The sequence below is a fragment of the Trichosurus vulpecula genome, chromosome 8 (assembly GCF_011100635.1).
Source record: "Trichosurus vulpecula isolate mTriVul1 chromosome 8, mTriVul1.pri, whole genome shotgun sequence".
NCBI lineage: Eukaryota > Metazoa > Chordata > Mammalia > Diprotodontia > Phalangeridae > Trichosurus > Trichosurus vulpecula.
In genome coordinates this window covers 171,388,563-171,409,956 of record NC_050580.1, presented here as the reverse complement: position 1 = coordinate 171,409,956, position 21,394 = coordinate 171,388,563, and the positions used below count along the sequence as shown (strand labels likewise).

General features: G+C 38.2%; 1 protein-coding gene across 1 annotated transcript in view; it reads right to left on the bottom strand.

Moving 5' to 3' along the window:
• FBN1 (fibrillin 1) overlaps nucleotides 1-21,394 on the bottom strand; it is a 311,665-nt gene that overhangs the window by 256,458 nt on the left and 33,813 nt on the right. The window contains exons 2-3 of the mRNA XM_036734672.1: nucleotides 11,472-11,554; nucleotides 9,045-9,143 (exon numbers count right to left, since the gene is read on the bottom strand). Coding sequence (XP_036590567.1) covers nucleotides 9,045-9,143; nucleotides 11,472-11,554 — 182 coding nt within the window. The remainder of the gene's footprint in view (nucleotides 1-9,044; nucleotides 9,144-11,471; nucleotides 11,555-21,394) is intronic.

The window sequence follows — 21,394 nt, the reverse complement described above, 5'->3', positions numbered from 1 at the left end:
CACTCTGTGTAGACACAAACAACTTCAATGTGTCCATGCAACTCTTACATCTGACCAGGTGCAAAGGGGCCTGGTGTTCCTCCAGGCCTTCTCTCAGAAAGAGAAAAATGCCTAAACACATGCTCTTACTTTTCAATACCACTGTAAAGCAGTTCTCAGAGTGCCAAATCTGCTGGTCTTTTTTCAGTCTTTATTGTTGACCACCTTCTCCTCCAATTTTCCTTTCTGGGTTTTCTGACACTGATTCTTCTGGTATCCCTTCTACTAGTCTGACTGCTTCTTCTCTGTCTCTGTGGCTAGATATCATCCATATCCCACCCACCTTCAAATGTAGATATTCCCCGAGGCTCTCTCCTCATCCCCCTTTTCTTCTTTCTATATTCTGTCTCTATGATCTCTTCAGCTCCCTCTTCATCTCCACTCACACATCTACATATCCAGCCCCAGACTCTCTCCTGAGTTCCACTCCCATATCACTAATTACCTACTAGACATTTCTAACTAGATGGCCCAGAGACATCTCAAACCTAACAGGTCCAAAATAGAACTCATTATCTTTTTCCCCAAATCCACCCCTCTTCCCAATTTCCCTCTTTTGCCAAGGGCATCACCATTCTTTCAATCTCTCAGGATTGTAACCTAAGAATTATCCTCCACTCCTCATTATACATTATACATTATTCTCCCTCCTGCACATTATGATCTAGCCAAGCTGGCTCTCCTTCTGTCTTCAAACCTGGCACTCTATGTCTTTTTGCATTGGCTGACACCCCCCCATGACTGGAATGTACTCCTTCCTCACCTCTGCCTTACATAAGCTCTCCCTTCACTTCCTTCACAATGAAACTCAAGGATTGCATTCTACACATCAGCTCCCTTTATCCCCCAAACTACTACTACCTTCTCACCCCAACTACCTTGGATTTATTGTGTATATGCTCATTCTATAATCCCTGACCCACAGTGAGTGCTTAATAAATGGTTCACTGACTGACTGCATATACCTAGAGACATGCTATCTGTATATAATGCCAGATTCTTGAGAGTAAGGACATTATTGTATCTTTGTATTCCCAATCCCAATGTCTGGCACATAATAGGTACTTAATAAATGCTTGTTGATTGATTGATTGACATATAAATTGGGGGAGGGGGTCAAGAAAAGGCTACAAGCTTTAAGAGAAAATAAACCAGTCTACTGGCTCCTCAAGGAAATGCACATTCCCTAGCACAAAAACAGTTGAACAAATAACATAGAACTTAAGAAATGATCTGTCATCTTAAACTCTGAAGATTTTTTAGTTGGTTTTAAAATAATCTGCCTATTGTTGTATTTTAATTCCATCAACTATTTGAGGTTGAAGTCAAAGATTTGCTGAAAGACACAGTCTAAGAAATCTTGAGTTGCACCCTGAGTGTGGACATGATCCTAAGTCATAATAGGAGCTATTGAATCATTTTATACCTCAGTTTCTCCATGTATAAAGTAAACTACTAATTCCTTTTTTTCATTAGACTGTTGTGGAGCTCAAACCCCCTGGGAAAGTGATTTAAACATATTATTGAATTTAGGCTGCTAAGATTATATTAACATTCCTCAACCTAAAATATCTTTTAACTATGAAAATGTGTACAAGTATACGAGAATAATGATTTGGTGAAAAAGGTTGGACACTATCCTAAGTAGGTCAGGAAAAGGTGTATAGTTACTTTAAATTTGTAGTTAAACTTAGCTTCATACAATCTTAGAAAAACAGAGGGGATTAGGAAAAGCATAGGAAATGATGTCATCTGTCAAGCAGCATAGGAACTTAAAACCACAAACTGATTTCAATTAAAGTAAGTCATGCCAAGAGCTAATTTCCATTCCCACATGAGCACCAAAGCCATTTAACTACTTTGAGATAAAAAGGCTAACAGTAGTTAAATAGTGATTTTTACATTATTTGTTCAAGTTGAAGACAGAATAGATTCATTCTCTTTTTCTTGAGAATAAGTTACCTTTAAATGTAATTCTAGCTTACCAGCAAAGTTTCCATGATATTCTTTACTTCTTTTGTAGAGAAAATACTACTTTATTCTCTTAAAAAATAAAACTACTAAGTCTTGTGTGACATGAAGTAACTATTATTCCAATGATCCATACGAATCAATGAACTCTGTCCCCTGGCACCATACAGCAAGTTCACCAATACAGTATAAGATCTTAGTTACCCACTTTGTTACATATACAATTGTAACTGGAGGTTTTGGACTGGCTTCAAGACTTGGAACTGTGGAAAGCCAACATTTCAATTTCAGTGTTTTCTCTTGCTTAACAAAGAGTGAGGTCTCTCTGGCTTTTCATGAGGGAGCAAAGAAGCTATACCAGACAATGTAGAAAGTGGGCAACCAGGTTCCTAGCAGAAGTAGGAAACAGTTAAAAAGAATATGTGTGATTTGATTTCATTTTGGACACACTCCTGCAATTGATCCACACCCTAAATTTACACTGATTTGAACTAGAGTTCCAGATGCAGAGCAATTATAGAACCAGGCCCTAAGTCTGTCGAAACAGCTGACCTAAAATTAATACCCTAAAACATGGGCTGAGTTTGGATTCATATATAAGGATTCTATTTACTTCATTGGAACTCCACATTCTCCAAGTCAGAATACATCCCTAAACTCGACTCACATTAAGGTTTTGCCAGAAACTGAAAATGCCAAAAAATTCAAAGTTAGAAATCAAAACTTCAGTATGTACAGACAGTCTCCAACTTATAAATGTGTTGTGTTCCAAAAGTTCATTTGTAAGTCAGTTGTTTGGAACCTGAAATGCCTTCGGGGGTGGGGGACTGGGTGAGAAACAAGCAGGGTCTGTAGCAATGAGAAGAAAGGGAAGAATGGATGCTGTTAGGTAGGGCAACATCAGGAGGGAGGCCATCTTATAACTAGTAATGGATGTCTTAAGTGGCCAATTCATGGGATTGTTGCTCTTCGGTTGTTTAAGTCGTGTCCGACTGTTTGATGACCCCATTTGGAGTTTTCTTGGCAAAGATACGAGAGTGGTTTGCCATTTACTTCACCAGCTCACTTTACAGATGAGGAAACTGAGGCAAACAGGGTTACATGATTTGCCTAGGGTCACACTGCTAGCAAATGTCTGAGGCCAGATTTGAACTCACAAAAATAAGTCTTCCTGACTGCAGACTCAGCACCCTATCCACTGCACCACTGGCTGCCCTAATCCATGAGAAGCTAAGTCCAAAGTAAGGTGGCTTCTGGATAGTGCTGTGACAAGTAATCTAAAAGGGCTTTAAAATAATGTCACCCATACAGAATATAGCTAGCAATTTGCTGTAACCCAAATGTAGTTCTGTGTTCATTCAGGAAGGCTAAAATCAGCATCACAAAGGAAAAAAAAAGCAATGCCTCATTAAGAAAAAAAAAGGGAGAAATTTTCTTTAGGAACAATTCTTCATTAACCTTAAACTATTAAGCTTAAGGAGGAGAGGGACTGGGGCTGGACCTGTGATTTCACTCCTGAGTGACAAAACTTGCTCTACCAATATGCAAATCAGTTGTTGTTACCTACTCTACAACTGAGTCTTAGAGTTGCAAGAGAATCCAGAGTGACTTGCCCAAGGACACACAGCCAGAATGTGTCAGAGGCACAACTTAAATCTGGGGCTTCCAATCTTCAAGGCCAGATCTCCATTCACTCCATCATATTCCTACTCTGTATAAAAGGCTTAAGGAGAACAAAGTTCGAAAGGAGTGAACCAACTCAGGGAAGAACAGAAATGCAAGGGTACTATTTGTGTGTCTGTAGTTCAAGTAAAGGCTTTCTTTGGGCTGCATCAAACCTGGAATAATTCTAAGGACCCGAGACCTGCCATTAGCTTGGCAGGCACAGAGCTGGCTGAAGGAACATTAGGAGCAATTTGCAAATAAGCATGTGTGTTCCTGGCATGTTGAGTTTAATGTAAGCCCTAGGAAAACCACAGACAGACAAATTAAACAGCTAGACTAAGTTACTACATGGCTCCACTGAACACCTGAGACAACAGTTCTCCAGGGGCAGAAGTCACTACAGGATAAAAACCATTTTCATTTGGACAAGACACTTGGGGGACCAAATGAGAGGAGACAAGTTCCAGTTAGGATGAATTCATATAAATGTTCTGTGCTATCCAAAGCATCTTAAAAAGAAAAAAAAAGAAAAAACAGAAGTGGAAAGGGTCCAGAGAAATGGACAATTTAAACGACCTCAAGGAGGAAAAGTCTTATTTATTCATGAGGATAGAATTTTAAAATGTGGACTCCCCAGCCTGCCTTCATCCAAGACTGAGAAGGGGTTATACTACCCATTCCTTTCTGCCAATCTAAACCCTGCAGGCTCAGATCAAGACTGACCTTTTCTTTAAAGCTTTTCCTGATTAACCCCAGCCCACAAGGAACTCCCTAAACTCCAGATTCCCTCTAAAATTTTCACCATGCTATCTTCCACTTACAAGTATAGAATTACTCTCCATTTGCCTCAAGGGTAGGAACCACATCTTCTACTCCTATTTAAATCTCCATGGTTCCTGGCACAGAGCTAGGAATAGAGAAGTACTCAAAGGTCTTATTGATTTAAATCCAATCAAATTGAAAGTGATAAAAGTTTATAAAATAGTGAGACATGAGGACAGGGTGAAAAGAGGTTTGGCAAAGCCCAGAATATTAAGAGATATTTCTTGAAACCCAGAAAAGGCATATAATACTAATAAAAGGAAGCATGATTTTATATAACTTCTTGTGGGATAGTTTACCCTCTGGAGATGGTAAAGGCTGAAAATAAAAATAAATTCAGGAAGAGTTTGGATGAATTCATGGCTTTCAGAACCTAAATCTGACCTATAGAATCTCCCAAATGTATCTTTCCCTAATTCACAACTATCCTCCATGTACCAAGAATACTGGCTCCTTCTCTGTTCTTATTAATAATCTATCTTCAAGCGCCCATAAGTCTTTTGCCTTGGCAGGAAAGTCAGCACGAGGCTCTCGTGTATCATTTTCAAAAATCAAGCATCTGTATAAGCTTGCCACTCTTCACTGATTCACTGAGATTTACTGGGATCTCTTTCTAATGTAAAGCCTCATTGATACAAGAGGATGCTATTATTATCATCTAAGAAGTTGTTCCTGTCTAAGGGCCTCTTAAGATCCTTCTCTGAACATCTTTCTGAATATCTTTCTTTCCCAAGCATCTCAACTTCTCAGCAGCCTCAAGGCTGCCTGCTAGAATTGGGTATGTTCTACAATGATCCTTAAAACCATATCAGCTGACCTCCTTGACTCTTCAGTTCTGCCACCCTTGATACTTTGAAGGATAGCATGATTTCACTAGTGCTGGTATTCTTTTCCTGTAGACAGACCACACATGATCCACACATTTTCATCCTCTATAAGCCTTAGTCATATTTTTCCATAAATCTTCTACAAAAGTTATACATATCATTGTGGGAATCTTCTTATTCTCTTCAATTTGGGAGAATACTGAGTACCACCCAGGCTAGCTATCTGTTTTGTCTCATTTGGTATCATGTAACTGGTTCTTCTTTTCATATATAGCCTTGATGGTTTGTAATACTACTTTTTAAAAAATTTTGTTCATATTTTTTGTTTTTACATCACATCCATTTCTACAAATTCTCCCACACCCCTAAAAGAGCCTTCCTTGTAACAAAGAAATCAGTCAAGTAAAACCAACCAATAGAGGAATCGAGGCTGATATTCACATCTCTCACACCCTACCCTTTCTCTCTACTTACAAAGTTACCATCTTAGTTCAGGCATCCATCACCTCTCACCTACATTATTGCAACAGTTTCTTAATTGGCCTCCCAGCCTCAAGTCTCTCACCACTCCAGTCCATCTTACACACTGCTGCCAAAGTAATTTTCCTTAAGCACAGATCTGACCATGTGACTCCCCTCCTCAACCAACTCCAGTGGCTTCCTATTGCGTTGAGAATAAAATATAAATCGGTTTAGTTTTTAAAGCCATGTAGATCCTAGCCCCAACCTATCTTTTCAGCTTCTGGTACATTATTTTCCCTCCCATACTCTGTGACTAAGCCAACCTGGCCTTCTCTTTCTTCCTCATTCATGATGCTGCATTCCCAGTCTCCATGCGTCTGTTGCTATGCATCTCCATAAATTAGTTTCCCCTATCTTTATACTTACACTGTTTATATTTGTATATGTACTTGTCGTCTCCTTCAATTAAAATGTAAACTCAATGTGACTGGAGATCGTTTCATTCTTTATACCTATGTCCCCAATACCTAGCACAATGTCTCACACATGGTAGGAGTTTAATAAATAATTACTAATTGATCAATTACTGATTGATCAATTTCATGCTACAACTTCATTTGTGATGTGCTACAGCCTGCTTGTGCCCACCACTCACCTTTTGACTTTTCTGTAATTTTTCATTTCTTTTGTATAGTTTTGTTTTAATATTCCTTGCCATATGGTATAATGAGGAAAATATTAAATGTTAAAAGGATACTGGTTTTTATAGCAGGTGATGAATCTGTTCTTCTGAGAGTATATTATTCATAAATATTGTACACAGGGCAGGACACTAGATGACTTTATCCTCCAGATGGGATTCTCGTTCAACTTATAATTAGTTGTAACTGATTTCTAAGTTGTTCTGTGTTAAGAAGTCTAGGTGGCACAGTATGTAGAGTGATGGACTTGGAATCAGAAAGATCTGAGTTCAAATCTTACCTACAGAAATTAGCTGTAAGACCCTGGGCAAGTCACTTAAGCTAGAGTTTCCTCAACTGTAAAATGGGAATTATAAGGGCACCAATTCACAGATTTGACATGAGGATCAAATGAGATAATACATTTACAAAGGTTAGCAATCACTATTATTTTAATTAATCTCAATTAGAGCGAAGTTCTGACCATAAGGAGTGATGTCTACCTATGCCGTAGTTTCTTCATTAATACAAGTAGTCTCCACAAATTTATGTCACCACGTATTTCTAGAAACCATACTGTAAAAAAGGGTCATACTTTCCCATAGGAACAATGTTATAATTAAGGATTGGGTTTCTCACTAACACCTTAGCATCAAAGAAATTACAGCCATAGCCAATTAAATATCAAAAAGCAAAGAAATTAATTTCATGATATACAAAAAGTAAATTACATGTTTAATATATATATAACATGTATAATAACTTAAAATGCTCCAAGTCCTATAAAATGAACATAAATATATAATTGATTACATTTTATACACTGAAGACCATTATACAACACATTAATGTAATTGTATGAATTATAAATGTGACCTTTCTAAAACTAACATTCCAGCCACATTCACAATGCATTTAATATTTAATTAACAATTTTGTTATCTTCTTAGCATTCAGAGGGATTTTGAGTATAATTTGGATATTCCAAATCTTTTTTTTAAAGCTTTCTAGAGAAGCTTGAATTGATGCCTTACACATACTAAATATCCAATAAATATTTGTTGAATGAATGGAAGGCTTTTTTTCTTAATAAATTTCCTTATAGCAGAGATATTCAAAATCATTCCACTGACATTCAAGTAAAGTTCATGTTAGGATCATTCTTTCTAAAAAAAATTCATATAAAAAGTAAGAAGAAAAATTCAAGGCCATCCAAATGGCAACAGAGAGATGTATGAAGAAAATGCAACCTATCACTAGAGAATCAGATGGGATATGTGCTATAAAAGGATACCATTAGAGAGATGTATAACTGAAAAAAGGCCTGATAATGAAGCAAGAGGTCCACATGTATCCACGTCTTCCCACACAAGTATATATACAGAGTCAGGAGATCTAGAGCAATGGTTAGAAAACTATGTAGCATCAGTTTTTATATGGCCTTTAAGTTAAAAATGGTTTTTACATTTTAAAATGAAGTTTTATTATGATTAGAAATGTAAAAGCCATTTTTAACTTGAAGACATAACAAAATCAGGGAGGCAGGAGGTTGGAGGGGCAGGATTTGGCTCTGTGGCTATTATAAGTTCACCAAACCCCTTCCCCACTCTAGAGTAAGGACCTCCTATGCTGGGTGGACTCCTGTGGAGAATTTATGGGAAGATATATGGATAAAAAGTCACATAAGAAGATGTGGATGAATTGTGTTGTATTCTCTTAGATGATATATCCACATCAGTGAGATCACACACTCATCAAGGAATCTAATATATTTGAAGAACTCACTCTAGACTTCAGCTGCGATAGTTTGGAAAAAAAAAAAAGAATCTATCTTCTTTTCCTAGCTTCTCTTTCCAACCCAAGTAACATCAAGAGTTATTTTAAAAATGGAAAAAAGTCACTAAAAGGCAGCCCATGGGGTGAGTATATTAGAGGAAAATGGCAATTACAGTCCTTGCCTTGTTTCTAGCAGTAGGAAAGAGCTAATTATGGGCTGATTGTATAGCTGTAAACTTCCTGTCTTTCCCAGCACCAGCTAGGAAGTTATCTCCTTCTCCCTGATTCACTCCCCTCCCTTCCCTTCCTCTCCCCTTTCCTCTTCTTCTATCACCCTGCTTTGGGAAATCTAAAGAGAGAAAGTAAGGAGAAAAGTGCACACGATGGTGGTGTTCATTTGGAACGAAAAATTAAGTGGAGGGACAGCAGCAAAAAGCTGTATTGTCTGGTACTTCCCTGCAAATTACCCCCAAAATTGCTTGAATTATTCCCTATTTTATATTCCTACTATGAACTGGAGTCTTTATTGTCTCCAGATACATTTTTATTATCTTTAAATAATTTGATCTTGAACCCCAGCCTCCTAGTGGGGGCTGCCTTATACACTTATGCCAAAAGTGCCGGGTAGGGCAGATAAAAAAGCAGTTCCAAGTGTATAAGGAAAACAGAAAAACTGACTGTTCAAATGAGAGAAAAAATAAAGCAGGCAGACGAAAAGCCAAAAGCTAATATGGAAGCTAAGCCACATAAAGGAATTATTGTATCATTTTATATCATATCCTATCATGTGCATAAAACTTACTTGATCTTGAGCCACAGGAAGGAGCTATCTGTCCAGTTGGGCAAGTACACATGTTTGGCCTTGAACAAAATCCATCTCCACAGGAATGCCGACAAATTGCTACAAATAAAGCCAATGGTCCATTAATAAATTAATTGAAAGCAATGAAGATATAACTGAGTATAATGAAAAACAACAACTAGCCAATATTTAGTAGACCTGGGTGCTTGGCCAGCTGTGCCACTTTCTAGCTGTATGAACTTGAGCAAGCCCCAACTCTTCTGAGATTCAATTTCCTCAAGAGTTTTGAACAAGATAATTTCTAAGGTTCTCTCCAGCACTCCAATTCTTTTCTCTATACTACAGCTTCTCCCCTGAGCTCCCTTATCAATGATGGAGATTCTTGGAATCAACTGTGACAAAGACTGAGCCTATGGGTAGGCCAGGGCAGTGAGAAAACTGTTCACTTTGTAGAAATGAATGAATTTTTTGACCTCCCAACAGACCTTTTAGTCCATTATTGCTTCTGTGTCATATACCATATGCTCATGCCTTAAATGAGCAAATTCACCTTCAAAATGAAGTCTAAGCAAGACTAATTCCATCACTGTGTTAGAGTGTATCTGCTACAGGAATGATCCTTCTCATAAAACCCTAAAGCATTTTGGTAGGAAGAAGCTCTGGGAAGATAAGGCTCAAATAACATTCTTAATGGAAAATATATAAAAAATCAAGAGGCACACAGTGGATGTCAGAATTATGATGATCGCATAATTATAATACGGTAATTATGATGAGTGATTACAGACATGCCTAAAATACTTATTTAAACACACTAAAATAATACTATGCATGTTTTTGCACAACAAGGGACCTATATCAACATGATACAAACTATTGTGTATACTAAAATTGGCTTGAGCTTATCAAACAAAAAAAATATTTTCTTGATAATCAAGAACTCTGAGAAATATGTAACTCAGGGTAAGATTTATTGAGACATTTTTCCATTTGTAAATCAATGTCTTGCTCTAAATATTTAATCATAATGGTAACATGAGAGGTTTGAACTAGACCAGGGATTCTTAACCTTTTTAGATCATGAACCCCTTTGAAAGTCTGGTGAAACCTACTAACCCCATTTCAGAGCAATGTTTTTAAATGATTAAAGGAAATGTTAAATTCTAGTTAGGGTTTAGTGAAGATAAAGATGTATTTTTTTTTCTATCAAAGTTCATAGATACCCTGAAATCTATATATGGGATCCCTTAGAGCTTTGTGGACCTTAGGTTAAGAACTGCTGAATTAGATGAAGTCTTAGATTCCTTCCAGCTCTAAAATTCCATGATTCATAACTATATATAGTTTATAGCTATATAGTTATATAGGTTTCTCATTTAAAATGCTATTTTAAAAAAGGAATTATAGCCAACTTGGAACTATTCCATGGCTCCTCAATCAGAGAAGTCATTAGTCCTACTGACATTATCTCTCATTCTTCCCACTGTGTTTGTCTGATTACTGCTTTACTTTTACTATATTAATGTGACTCCCTTCCCCTAAGCTCCATGAACAAACATACAGTTATATCATAAGGGAATTAGATAGGTTAGTAACTGGAAAAGAAAAATTCAGGAAAGATCCTAAGAGAAACAATAATGGCATTTCTCCCCTGGAAAAAAAACGCTTATAATCAATTTTTACAGGTATGCAAAGCATATACAACTATTATGCAAATATACCCATGGATCTTCTTATTTCCTTTATGCCCCTTGGAAAATTCTAAAAGTAAAGACAAAATTAAGTTATACCCTAGAACAGATATAACCCTGGGAGGGTGTATGTGGGGAGGGAGGGGGGGGGAGACAGAGAGAGAAAAAGAGAGAGAGAAAGAGAGAGGGGGAGAGAGAGAGAGAGAGAGAGAGAGACAGAGAGACAGAGAGAGACAGAGAGAGAGAGAGAGAGAGAGAGAAAGACAGAGAGAGAGAGAGAGAGAGAGGTAAGGAAGGAGGGGGAAAGAGAGGGAGAAGGACAGGAAGAGAGGGAGGGAAAGTGGGAGAGAGGAAAAGGAGAAAGACACAGAGAGAGATGGAGAGAGAGATGTGCTCCTTTCTCTGGCAGTCTGGTGAAGCCTATGGACCTCTTCTCAGAATAAAGTTTTTAAATGCACAAAATAAAATATATAGGATAACAAAGGAAACCAAATACATTGGAATAGTTATCATTATATTTTTTTAAAATCAGTTAATGGATTCCAAGTTAAGAACCCCTTCTAGAGTTTGGAAAGTTTTAATACATTTCCTAAAATGGAGTCAAATTCTACCTATGGCAGGCTTTGCAGTCAATTCCTTAATGCCATATAGCTGACTTATACCAAATACTAAAAACAATGCATGCCAAAACAATAACACCTGGAAAACTTAAATGAAAATTTTGATATGAACTTACGGACAATGCACTGATTTCCACCAGGTAAGGTTTTCCATCCAGGGCAACAGTAAGCGTTGTAACGTGATCCACACACATTTGGTCTAAAACAAAAAAACACATAAATTTCATACTTTCATTGGGGAAAAAAAGAGATTAACAAACTAAATGAGAAAATCATTTTGCTATAGGATACAGGAAACAAATTTGGAGAAATAGGTCCTGTTTTGGTAGTTTGGGATACTTTAATGATCCCTTTGGGAGTACTCTTGCAGTGATGATTAATACAAACTATGCATGCAATCTGTCAATAAAATGAAAATAAGTGAAGCAATATGAAGTATGTGAAATTATAACAGCATGTTAAGAACTCAGACAGTAGATCCATATGAACCTAATAAGAAATAAACCACCTGTATCTATAGGGAAGTAAACCTACTGCATTGAGGATTTCAAATGTCTGTTCCTTGAGATCCAATATTTTTTTTCCTATGGCCCAGCCTACCTCTAAAATGTTACAACATTCTTACTTTTACCAGAAATACAGGAATGCAAACTATGACATTACTCAGTAAAATAAAAGCCAAAACATGTAAATATTTCTTTAGCAAAGGTTTAGAAAGGCAGTTGTTACAGGCTTTCAGAGAAAACAACAGAAATATGAAGTCAATATTACTTAGGGATGTTTTTGCAAACTAACAATTCAGCCAGGTTTCTTGGGGGTATAGCCCCTGCTCACAGTCTAGGAGGAAGAAATTCAAATGTTTTCTTTTCAAAAGTTTATGGAAACAAGTGGTTAAAGTATAGCTGTGTCTAAACTGGTAAAAATTAGAGTTTTAAAAATATATATATATATATATATATATATATATATATATAGCTGTAGATACAGATAAAGATCATATACACACAATGGGAAATATCCATTTTATTTTGTAACATCCTGAGGTCCCAAATATTCACTTTAGCTGCAAAAGTTCAAGAGATGATTTAGATGGCCAAATTTTTTACAATTATTCCCAGGCTGGCTAGTGGAAACACTTTTAAAAATTCTAGATGAGAGAGGACAAACATCTTTTAACTAGCTTCAGAGACAAAATCCACTTTTGGTAAAGAAGCACCCACACAAATGTTTTTTTAATGGTTCCTTACTGCAACAAACATTTGGCAATATCGTTGCAGGCTATGTATATAAATTCACATACCCTTCTCTGAATCATACTCCATTATACTGGGTGGATATCTTTCTTTAGTCAAACAAGTTAGTCACACTAGGGATTAAACCTACCCACTTAAAACTTCTGCCAGGTCAAATATTAAAGAGAATGGCAAATGCCTCATGGACACAGATACAATGAATTAATTTTTTTTTACTCCATAGCACTTAATACAATTTGTTAGATACAATAAATAACTGGTTGACACATTTGAAAGAGAGGATACAATAGACACCCAGCAAGTACTCAACTTCCGTAGAGGTTCTCCCAATCTACAGAGCCAATCCAGGCCAAAACTAAACTCCACAGCAGTAGGATGCTAGGAAATAGGGAAAATCCGTAGGGCTCAACCCCAAACCCAATTCAAAACTGCACATTCGAAAAGTTAGGGGCTACAGGAGGTCAGCTGGTGATGCCTAAGTAGGGTTGACTGCCTCAAATAATTTGGCTAGAACTGATCCATCTAATTTACAGAAAGTAAATAGGGTCTGTTTATCCCTTTGTCTTTGGATCCCTAGTATATAACACAGTGCCTGGTACATAGTAGGGGCTTAATAATTGTTGTTGATTGTTTGAATTTGACCCAGAATATGCTCTCATTTGATAGTCAATAAACATTTATTCCTGATATTTATTATTGACTATTGACTTGTAGGTACTTAATACATTTTACTGACTGATTGATTGATTCTAGTTAACCTGGAATATGCTCTGTGGTACACAGGCTGATTTCCCTCCACCAACACAGATCAGTTTTATAAGATAAATCCTAGGGTATAGCCTGAAACACAAAGAGATCACAGAATCAGTAAGCATAAGAGGCTGTGTTTAAGCCCAGAATTCTGTCCACTACATCCTACGGCTTCTCCTGTGGTACAGAGTTGTTGTTTTTAACCTCCTATGGAATCTGCTATCCTAGTATCCTGTTATAGTACATTTGAATTTTTACGGGTTTTTTTTTCAAGTTGACTATGGGCAGCTAGGTGGCACAGTGGATAGAGGGCTGGCCCTGGCGGCAGGAAGACTCATCTTCCTGAGTTCAAATCTGGCCTCAGACACTTAGCTGTGTGACCCTTATGTCACTTAACCCTGTCTGCCTCAGTTTCCTCATCTGGAAAATGAGCTGGAGAAGGAAATTGCAAACCACTCCAGTATCTTTGCCAAGAAAACCCCAAATGGTATCACAAAGAGTTGGACACAACTGAAAAACAACCGAACAACATTAGAAAAAGCATCAAGTTTTTCTCAGTCACTGTTTCATCAAACTCTAAATTTGCTCTATCTTCTTCTACCTAGTGACTTCAAAATAAGTTTGATTTAAACAAAGATAAAAGCAATGGGAAGAGTCAGACCTCAAGTATTAAGTTCTAACATGTACAATAAGGTAAATCAGGGCTGTCCAAAATGTGGCCTGCAGGCCGCGTGTGGCCCACGGTGCAATTTATGTGGCCTGCCTACAAACATAGACATTTACATAAATGCTTTAGTAAACAAAGCCGAGCTACCAAGCTACGGAAGAGCTCTCACTAAAAGGGCAAGTCAAAATATATTGTCTTTTGTTTCAATCAAAACCTAAGGTTGGACAGCTCTGAGGTAAATGAAACAAGCTAACTTCAGATATTGCATGTTATCCACCTTCTAGTCACTCTTTCATATGTCCAATGAATTTTATTTCTAAATTCTCTAAGTTGTTGAGTCATAGCCTTTTTATTTATTGCCTCTAAATACTTTGAGGTTTTAGTTTATGTCAATACATTTTCTTTCTGAGTATTCAGTTTTAGTTGTTTCAACTACATATTCTAGCAACTTTAACAATATTTTTTAATGTTGTTGCTCTTGAGTCTTTATCAGTACCAAGTTCTGATCCCATATTTTGTCCCATGCCAAGTAACAGAAAGATGCAAGATTTCCCTTCTGCTGTTGGGTCTTCAAAAATTCAGTGTAATGGAACTTACTAAAACAAGCTGGGTGGTATTGGTAATACCCAGAAAAGTAACTACAATTATCAAAAATAAACTGATTGCCTATTTTTATTGGAAATACTAAAACTCAGAAAATACTGGCAGAAGTACTAGCTTTTTTTTCCTTATGAAAGACCACATTCTGTGGCCAGAGCACAAAGCACATCTTACATTTACAAACAGGAAATATATACCTGCTTGGCCGAAACAGTCTTCATCATCATGACAGCTTGTACCATAAATGCATACATGCATACAGGGTGTCCTAAATGTGTTTATGCTGTTGTAAGCCTTAATAGCTTTTCTATTCCTGGTATGGAGAAGGTGATTATTAATTAATGATACAGGTTCTATAAGACTTAATAGCTTAAAATTGAACTACGACTTTTGGGTCACCCTGTATAATACTTTAAATTTTTCAAAGTGCTTTACATATGTTATCTCATTTGAACCTCACAACCATCCTGGAAAATAAGTACTAAAGTTATCATCTCATTTTACAGATAAGGATGCTGAAGCTCAGAGTAGTTAAGTGGCTTGTTGATGATCACATAGCTAGGAATCACCAATCTGGAATCTGTACCCAAGTCTTTCTATGATCCTATCAACTATGTCATGTAAAGTCACATCTTGCTCTCTTCCTTTCTCTCCTTAGCCACCCAAACTAAAGAGTACACTAAGTCAAGGAGGTCTAGTTAGCAGCAACTTGTTAAAATTAAAAAGCACAAAAGCTCAAACTTGAGAAAAAAGATGTTTTTGAGGAGGTATAACCTCGAGGCATTACCTTATCTAATACTGTTTTCTACATAATGGTAATAGTGAAAAATTATAATGTTAGGTCACAGAATGCCTAAACCTGGACCAAAAGAAGCTCTAATTTTATTTTCACCTGAACCATTAGATTAACTTGGTGGGGGGTGGGGGTGGGGAGGATGGAAAAATGTGTTCCCACTCCATCTCACCACTCTAACTTGTAAAAATATAGCTAAAGTAATCATCTATAATTTCTTTTACCAGTTACTTATAATAGTGTGCTTTGCAACAACCCCGACTCTAAGCATCCAGGGAGATGGGTCAACCTCAGCAGGCTTGGGGTTTGGATTGAGTTCACACACAGCACTCAAAGATGGGACTGACTGCCTAAAATGTATCTGAATTGACCAAACAGCTGGGATCTACAAAATCAGAACAGAGCTCTGTGAAAATGGAACATTTTATCATATGTGCTGCTTATAGCCCAAGATAATGAAGTCTAGGGACTAGAGCACTTCAAGATGTGAACTTCATCACTGGAATAGCAGTACCTTGGGACTGAAATCAACTGCTACTAAATGTGGTAAGCAAGGACCTATGCTCAACTTTAAAGAAAGAACTTGGATCTTTACTTTTTTTATGACTGCAACCTTCTATACAACTAAATAATGGATGCGAATCAGAAGAATCCACCCACACATTCAACCCAGGGCTTGATAAGTTATGCTTGCTCATGACGTAAGACAAACTCATTCCAGATTCAAATATCTTTATAACCCAAGTGAGGGTTAGTATAACATAGCATGTGGATGGGCAGCTTCAGGATCAGGAAGATCTGGATGGAAGTCCAGCCTCTGACACTTACTTATCTGAGTGACCATGGACCTACTTACTTGTCATCTTTTCAACAACTTCACCAGCAGCCTTGCCCTGGGAATCTGAAACTATGCCCTGGAAGTTTAAGTCCTCATCTTCCAAACTTTTGCACTGAAGCCCTACTGAATTGATAGTTGTCTAACTTATATGGCTCACTATTTCAGGCACATCAAGACATCTCACACTTCAATTCCCCCACCATCTTCTAACCAGCCTCCCCAAACTGCAGCCTTGTGGCTACACGTGTACCTCCCTACCTCCTAAATGTCCATCCAGAACCATGTTCAAATTTACTCTACCATTCTTCCTGAAAGGGAAATCAGTTTATTCCTCTGGTTCCCATCCTTCTCAATTATGAGAACACTGGTTTAATGGTAAAAAAAAGATTTTGGGTCCCACATGATGATGACCATAAACTAGATCAAAAAAATGCCAAAAAGCTACCATCAATTCAGTAACACTTTTAAATTAATTTGTATTTAATCATGATTGCAAAAGATCATATTTCATTTTTTTAAAAAGCTAGAAGAGCATTTTTCCTATAGAGTACAAATTAAGTATCAATAATATTAAACGATTGACACAAAATCCATTATTCATGCTGCATATTTTGTCAGAGCTAAATTAAGACCAAAATGACATGCTCAGAGCACAAATGGATTCACAGACTCCACAGAGTAACTCCCCAGGCCCATCAGAAATCCAAGGCTCAAAGGTTGTGAACCACTGAGCTACACACAAGAAAGCTGTGTTATCTAAACTGTGAAAAGTCCATTAGTTTTTGTTACCCTCTGTTAAATTCCTTCCCAAAATTCTTAATGCCTCTTCATGGTGTGGAGACGATTCTAGGTTACTGAAGTGAAGGATAATATATCAAAAGTCAGGCAGAGCCTACAAAGCCGGGAAGGCTTCAAGCACAGGCCCTCGGTCATCAACTGAATAACACCACAGCCACCATTCTGTAGCTACATGTAATGTTAAAGGGATATAAGATCTTCCCCCCCCCCGTTAATAAGCCTCACATGGAGCCCATGAAAGGAGGCTTGCAGGGAGTGGAGCCAAGATGGTGGCTGGAAAGCAGGGACTTGCCTGAGCTCCCCCCACCCCAGGCCCCTCCAAACAATATATACAAAATGGCTCTGAACAAATTCTAGAACTGCAGAACCCACGAAATAGCAGAGGGAAGCAGGGCTCCAGCCCTGGACAGCCTGGATGGTCACGGGGTAAGGTCTATCGCAGGGAACTGGGAGCGGAATGGAGCAGAGTCCAGCATGAGCCAGACCAACCAGACCTGGAGCCGGGAGGAACAAGGCCTAGCACCCTGAATCAGTGAGCTGTGGCAGTTACCTGACTTCTCAACCCACAAACACCAAAGACAACAGAGAAGGTTAGTGGGAAAAAATGCAGGGGGACAGAGTGAAAAGAGTTCGTGGTTCAGCCACCACCCTGGGGCAGTGGAGGTGGTGCAGCTGTGAGGCTGCTTACAAAGCTACAGCTGCAGTTGCTTCTGGCCCCAGGCCCACCTGGTGGGAAGAATTAAGTGGCAGATCTGAACGGGAGTGCAGAGCCAGCTTAGATCTGAATCGAGTCTGGGTTGGCAGTTCTTGGAGGAGGAGTAGCACCGGTGTGGCAGAGCTTGCTGTGTAGAAATAGCTCTGAAAATAACAGTGCAGCCCTTCAAGGTTGGAACAAAGTTCTCTATACTCTACAAGCAGGCATACCCTGACAAAAAACTCAAGCGTCAAGTAGGTTGGCTGGGAACGTGGCCAGGCAGCAAAAATGGACCCAGATTCAGACTCAGATTCAGTCTCAGACTTTGGAATCTTTCTTTGGTGACAAAGAAGACCAAAACATACAGCCTAAAGAAGTCAACAAAGTCAAAGAGCCTACATCAAAAGCCTCCAAGAAAAACATGAACTGGTCTCAGGCCATGGAAGAGCTCACAAAGGATTTGCAAAAGCAGGTTAGAGAAGTAAAGGAAAAATTGGGAAGAGAAATGAGAGTGATGCAAGAAAAACATGAAAAACAAGTCAATGACTGGCTAAAGGAGCCCCCCCCAAAATACTGAAGAAAATAACACCTTAAAAAATAGACTGACTCAAATGGCAAAAGAGCTCCAAAAAGCCAATGAGGAAAAGAATGCCTTGAAAGGCAGAATTAGCCAAATGGAAAAGGAGGTCCAAAAGACCACTGAAGAAAATACTACTTTAAAAATTAGATTGGAGCAAGTGGAAGCTAGTGACTTTATGAGAAATCAAGATATTACAAAACAGAACCAAAGGAATGAAAAAATGGAAGACAATGTGAAATATCTCATTGGGAAAACCACTGACCTGGAAAATAGATCCAGGAGAGATAATTTAAAAATTATTGGACTACCTGAATGCCATGATCAAGAAAAGAGCCTAGATATCATCTTTCAAGAAATTATCAAGGAGAACTGCCCTGATATTCTTGAGCCAGAGGGTAAAATAGAAATTGAAAGAATCCACTGATCACCTCCTGAAAAAGGTCCCAAAAAGAAAACTCCTAGAAATATTGTCGGCAAATTCCAGAGCTCCCAGATCAAGGACAAAATACTGTAAGCAGTCAGAAAGATACAATCAGGATAACACAAGATCTGGAGCTTCAACATTAAGGGATCAAAGGGCTTGGAAAATGATATTTCAGAGGTCAGTGGAGTTAGGATTAAAACCAAGAATCACCTACCCAGCAAAACTGAGTATCATGCTCCAAGGCAAAATATGGACTTTCAATAAAATAGAGGACTTTCAAGCTTTCTCAGTGAAAAGACTAGAGCTGCATAGAAAATTTGACTTTCAAACACAAGAATCAAGAGAAGCATGAAAAGGTAAACAAGAAAGAGAAATCATAGGGGACTTCCTAAAGTTAAACTGTTTTGTTTACATTCCTACATGGAAAGATGATGTGTGTAATTCATGAGACCTCAGTATTAGAGTAGCTGAAGGGAATATACATATATATATATGCATATATATGCATATATATATAGACAGAGGGCACAGGGTGACTTGAATATGAAGGGATGATATATATATAAAAAATTAAGGGAGAGAGGAATATATTGAGAGAGGGATAAAGGGAGAGATAGAATGGGGTAAATTATCTCACATAAAAGTGGCAAGAAAACGCAGTTCTGTAGGAAGGGAAGAGGGGGCAGGTGAGGGGGAATGAGTGAATCTTGTTCTCATTGGATTTGACCTGAGGAGGGAATAACATACACACTCAGTTGGGTATCTTACCACACAGGAAAGAAGGAGGAAGGAGATAAAAAGGGGGGATGATAGAAGGGAGGGCAGATAGGGGGAGGAGGTAATCAAAAACAAACACTTTCGAAAAGGGACAGGATTAAGGGAGAAAATTGAATAAAGGGGGATAGGATAGGAAGGAGCAAAATATAGTTAGTCTTTCACAACATGAGTATTGTGGAAGGGTTTTACATAATGATACACATGTGGCTTATGTTGAATTGCTTGCCTTCTTAGGGAGGGTGGGTGGGGAGGGAAGAGGGCAGAAAATTTGGAACTCAAAGTTTTAAAAACGGATGTTCAAAAAAAAGTTTTTGCATGCAACTAGGAAATAAGATATACAGGCAATGGGGCATAGAAATCTATCTTGCCCTACAAGAAAGTAAGGGAAAAGGGGATGGGGGCGGGGAGTGGGGTGACAGAAGGGAGGGCTGACTGGGGAATGGGGCAACCAGAATATATGCCATCTTGGAGTGGGGCGCAAGGTAGAAATAGGGAGAAAATTTGTAATTCAAACTCTTGTGAAAATCAATGCTGAAAACTAAAAATATTAAATAAATTTTAAAAAAAGAAAGGCTTGCTTGTACGAAGGCTTTCACACCTTTTGGTACTAAGTTGATTAGGCACTAAGTCAAGAGGGTTGTGATGCATTGTGGCTCTGAGGAGTACATATATACTCTGAGTTGGTATTTTCCTTTGGAGGTTTGCTTATGAGAAGGATCTTGTGATTTCCTGGTCCTGGCTGAGACTCTGAGTAGCTGTACATTCAGACCCTGCAACTGCTCAGATATAAAGGCTCTCTCAATCCAGTGGTGTATGTAAAGTGTATAGCAATATTGCTTTGATCAGGCAGTCAGAGCCCTGTCTGCTGGTCTTTATGCTAATTTCTCTGCTTATATTTTCTCTACTTGTATTTTCTCGGATGTTCAGGGTACTGACTTTTCCCCTGAACTAGTGAATGTAATTAATGAAGATTGTTGACCTCTTAAAAGCTAGTTTTTCCTTGCTAGCAGGCCATCCTGGGTATGCTAGGGTGCTTGCTGCTACACTAGATAAAATCAGAAAGCCTAAGCACCAAGTTGGTAGTGATATGATGAATCTTGAAGAAAAGAAATCCTCAAAGGTTGTTCCATAACTCATAAGAGAACTGTGAGATGCATGCCAACAAATCAAGCACCACTGATGTGTTCTGTCAAGTTAACCCTCTACTACATCTTCAGATCTGTGATCTTCCTGTGCATACTCCCTCCACTGGTACTGATCACAACCCGTTTGTACCTTCTCATCTTGTGCTCCAATGTCCTGTCCTCTCACAATTCCTCCATAGGGATCCTCTCAAAATCCTGGGGGCCTTCCTCTAGCTCTCTTAACATTGAGACATGTTTTACACCAACAGTACATGTTCTGTGGATAGGTCATCCCTCACTCCAGCCCACCTTTTCAGGTCATACACCTTTCTGATAACATCCTTGGAAGCATTGTGGTATAGTAGAAGAAGAACTAGATTGGAATTCAAATCTCAATTCTGCCACTCACTAGCCATGTGACCTTCAACAATTTATTTAACCTTCCAAGGCCTCAGTTTTCCACATCTGTAAAATGAGGGAGTCAGATTAGATGACCTCCAATGTCCCTTCCAGCACTAAATCTATAATCTGTGATCTTTTTATGCTTCATTCTTTATGCTTCATCATCATTCTTCATTGGTAACTTGCTACAACCTATTTATGCTCATACATCTCACCATTGTACTATGAGTGGCCCTAAGCCACACAACATCACCAGGAGAGAGAGAGAGGAAAGACAAAAAGAAAGGAAAACAATGGAAAAAGTCCAAGAAGTCTAACAGAATTTCCATAAACACGATT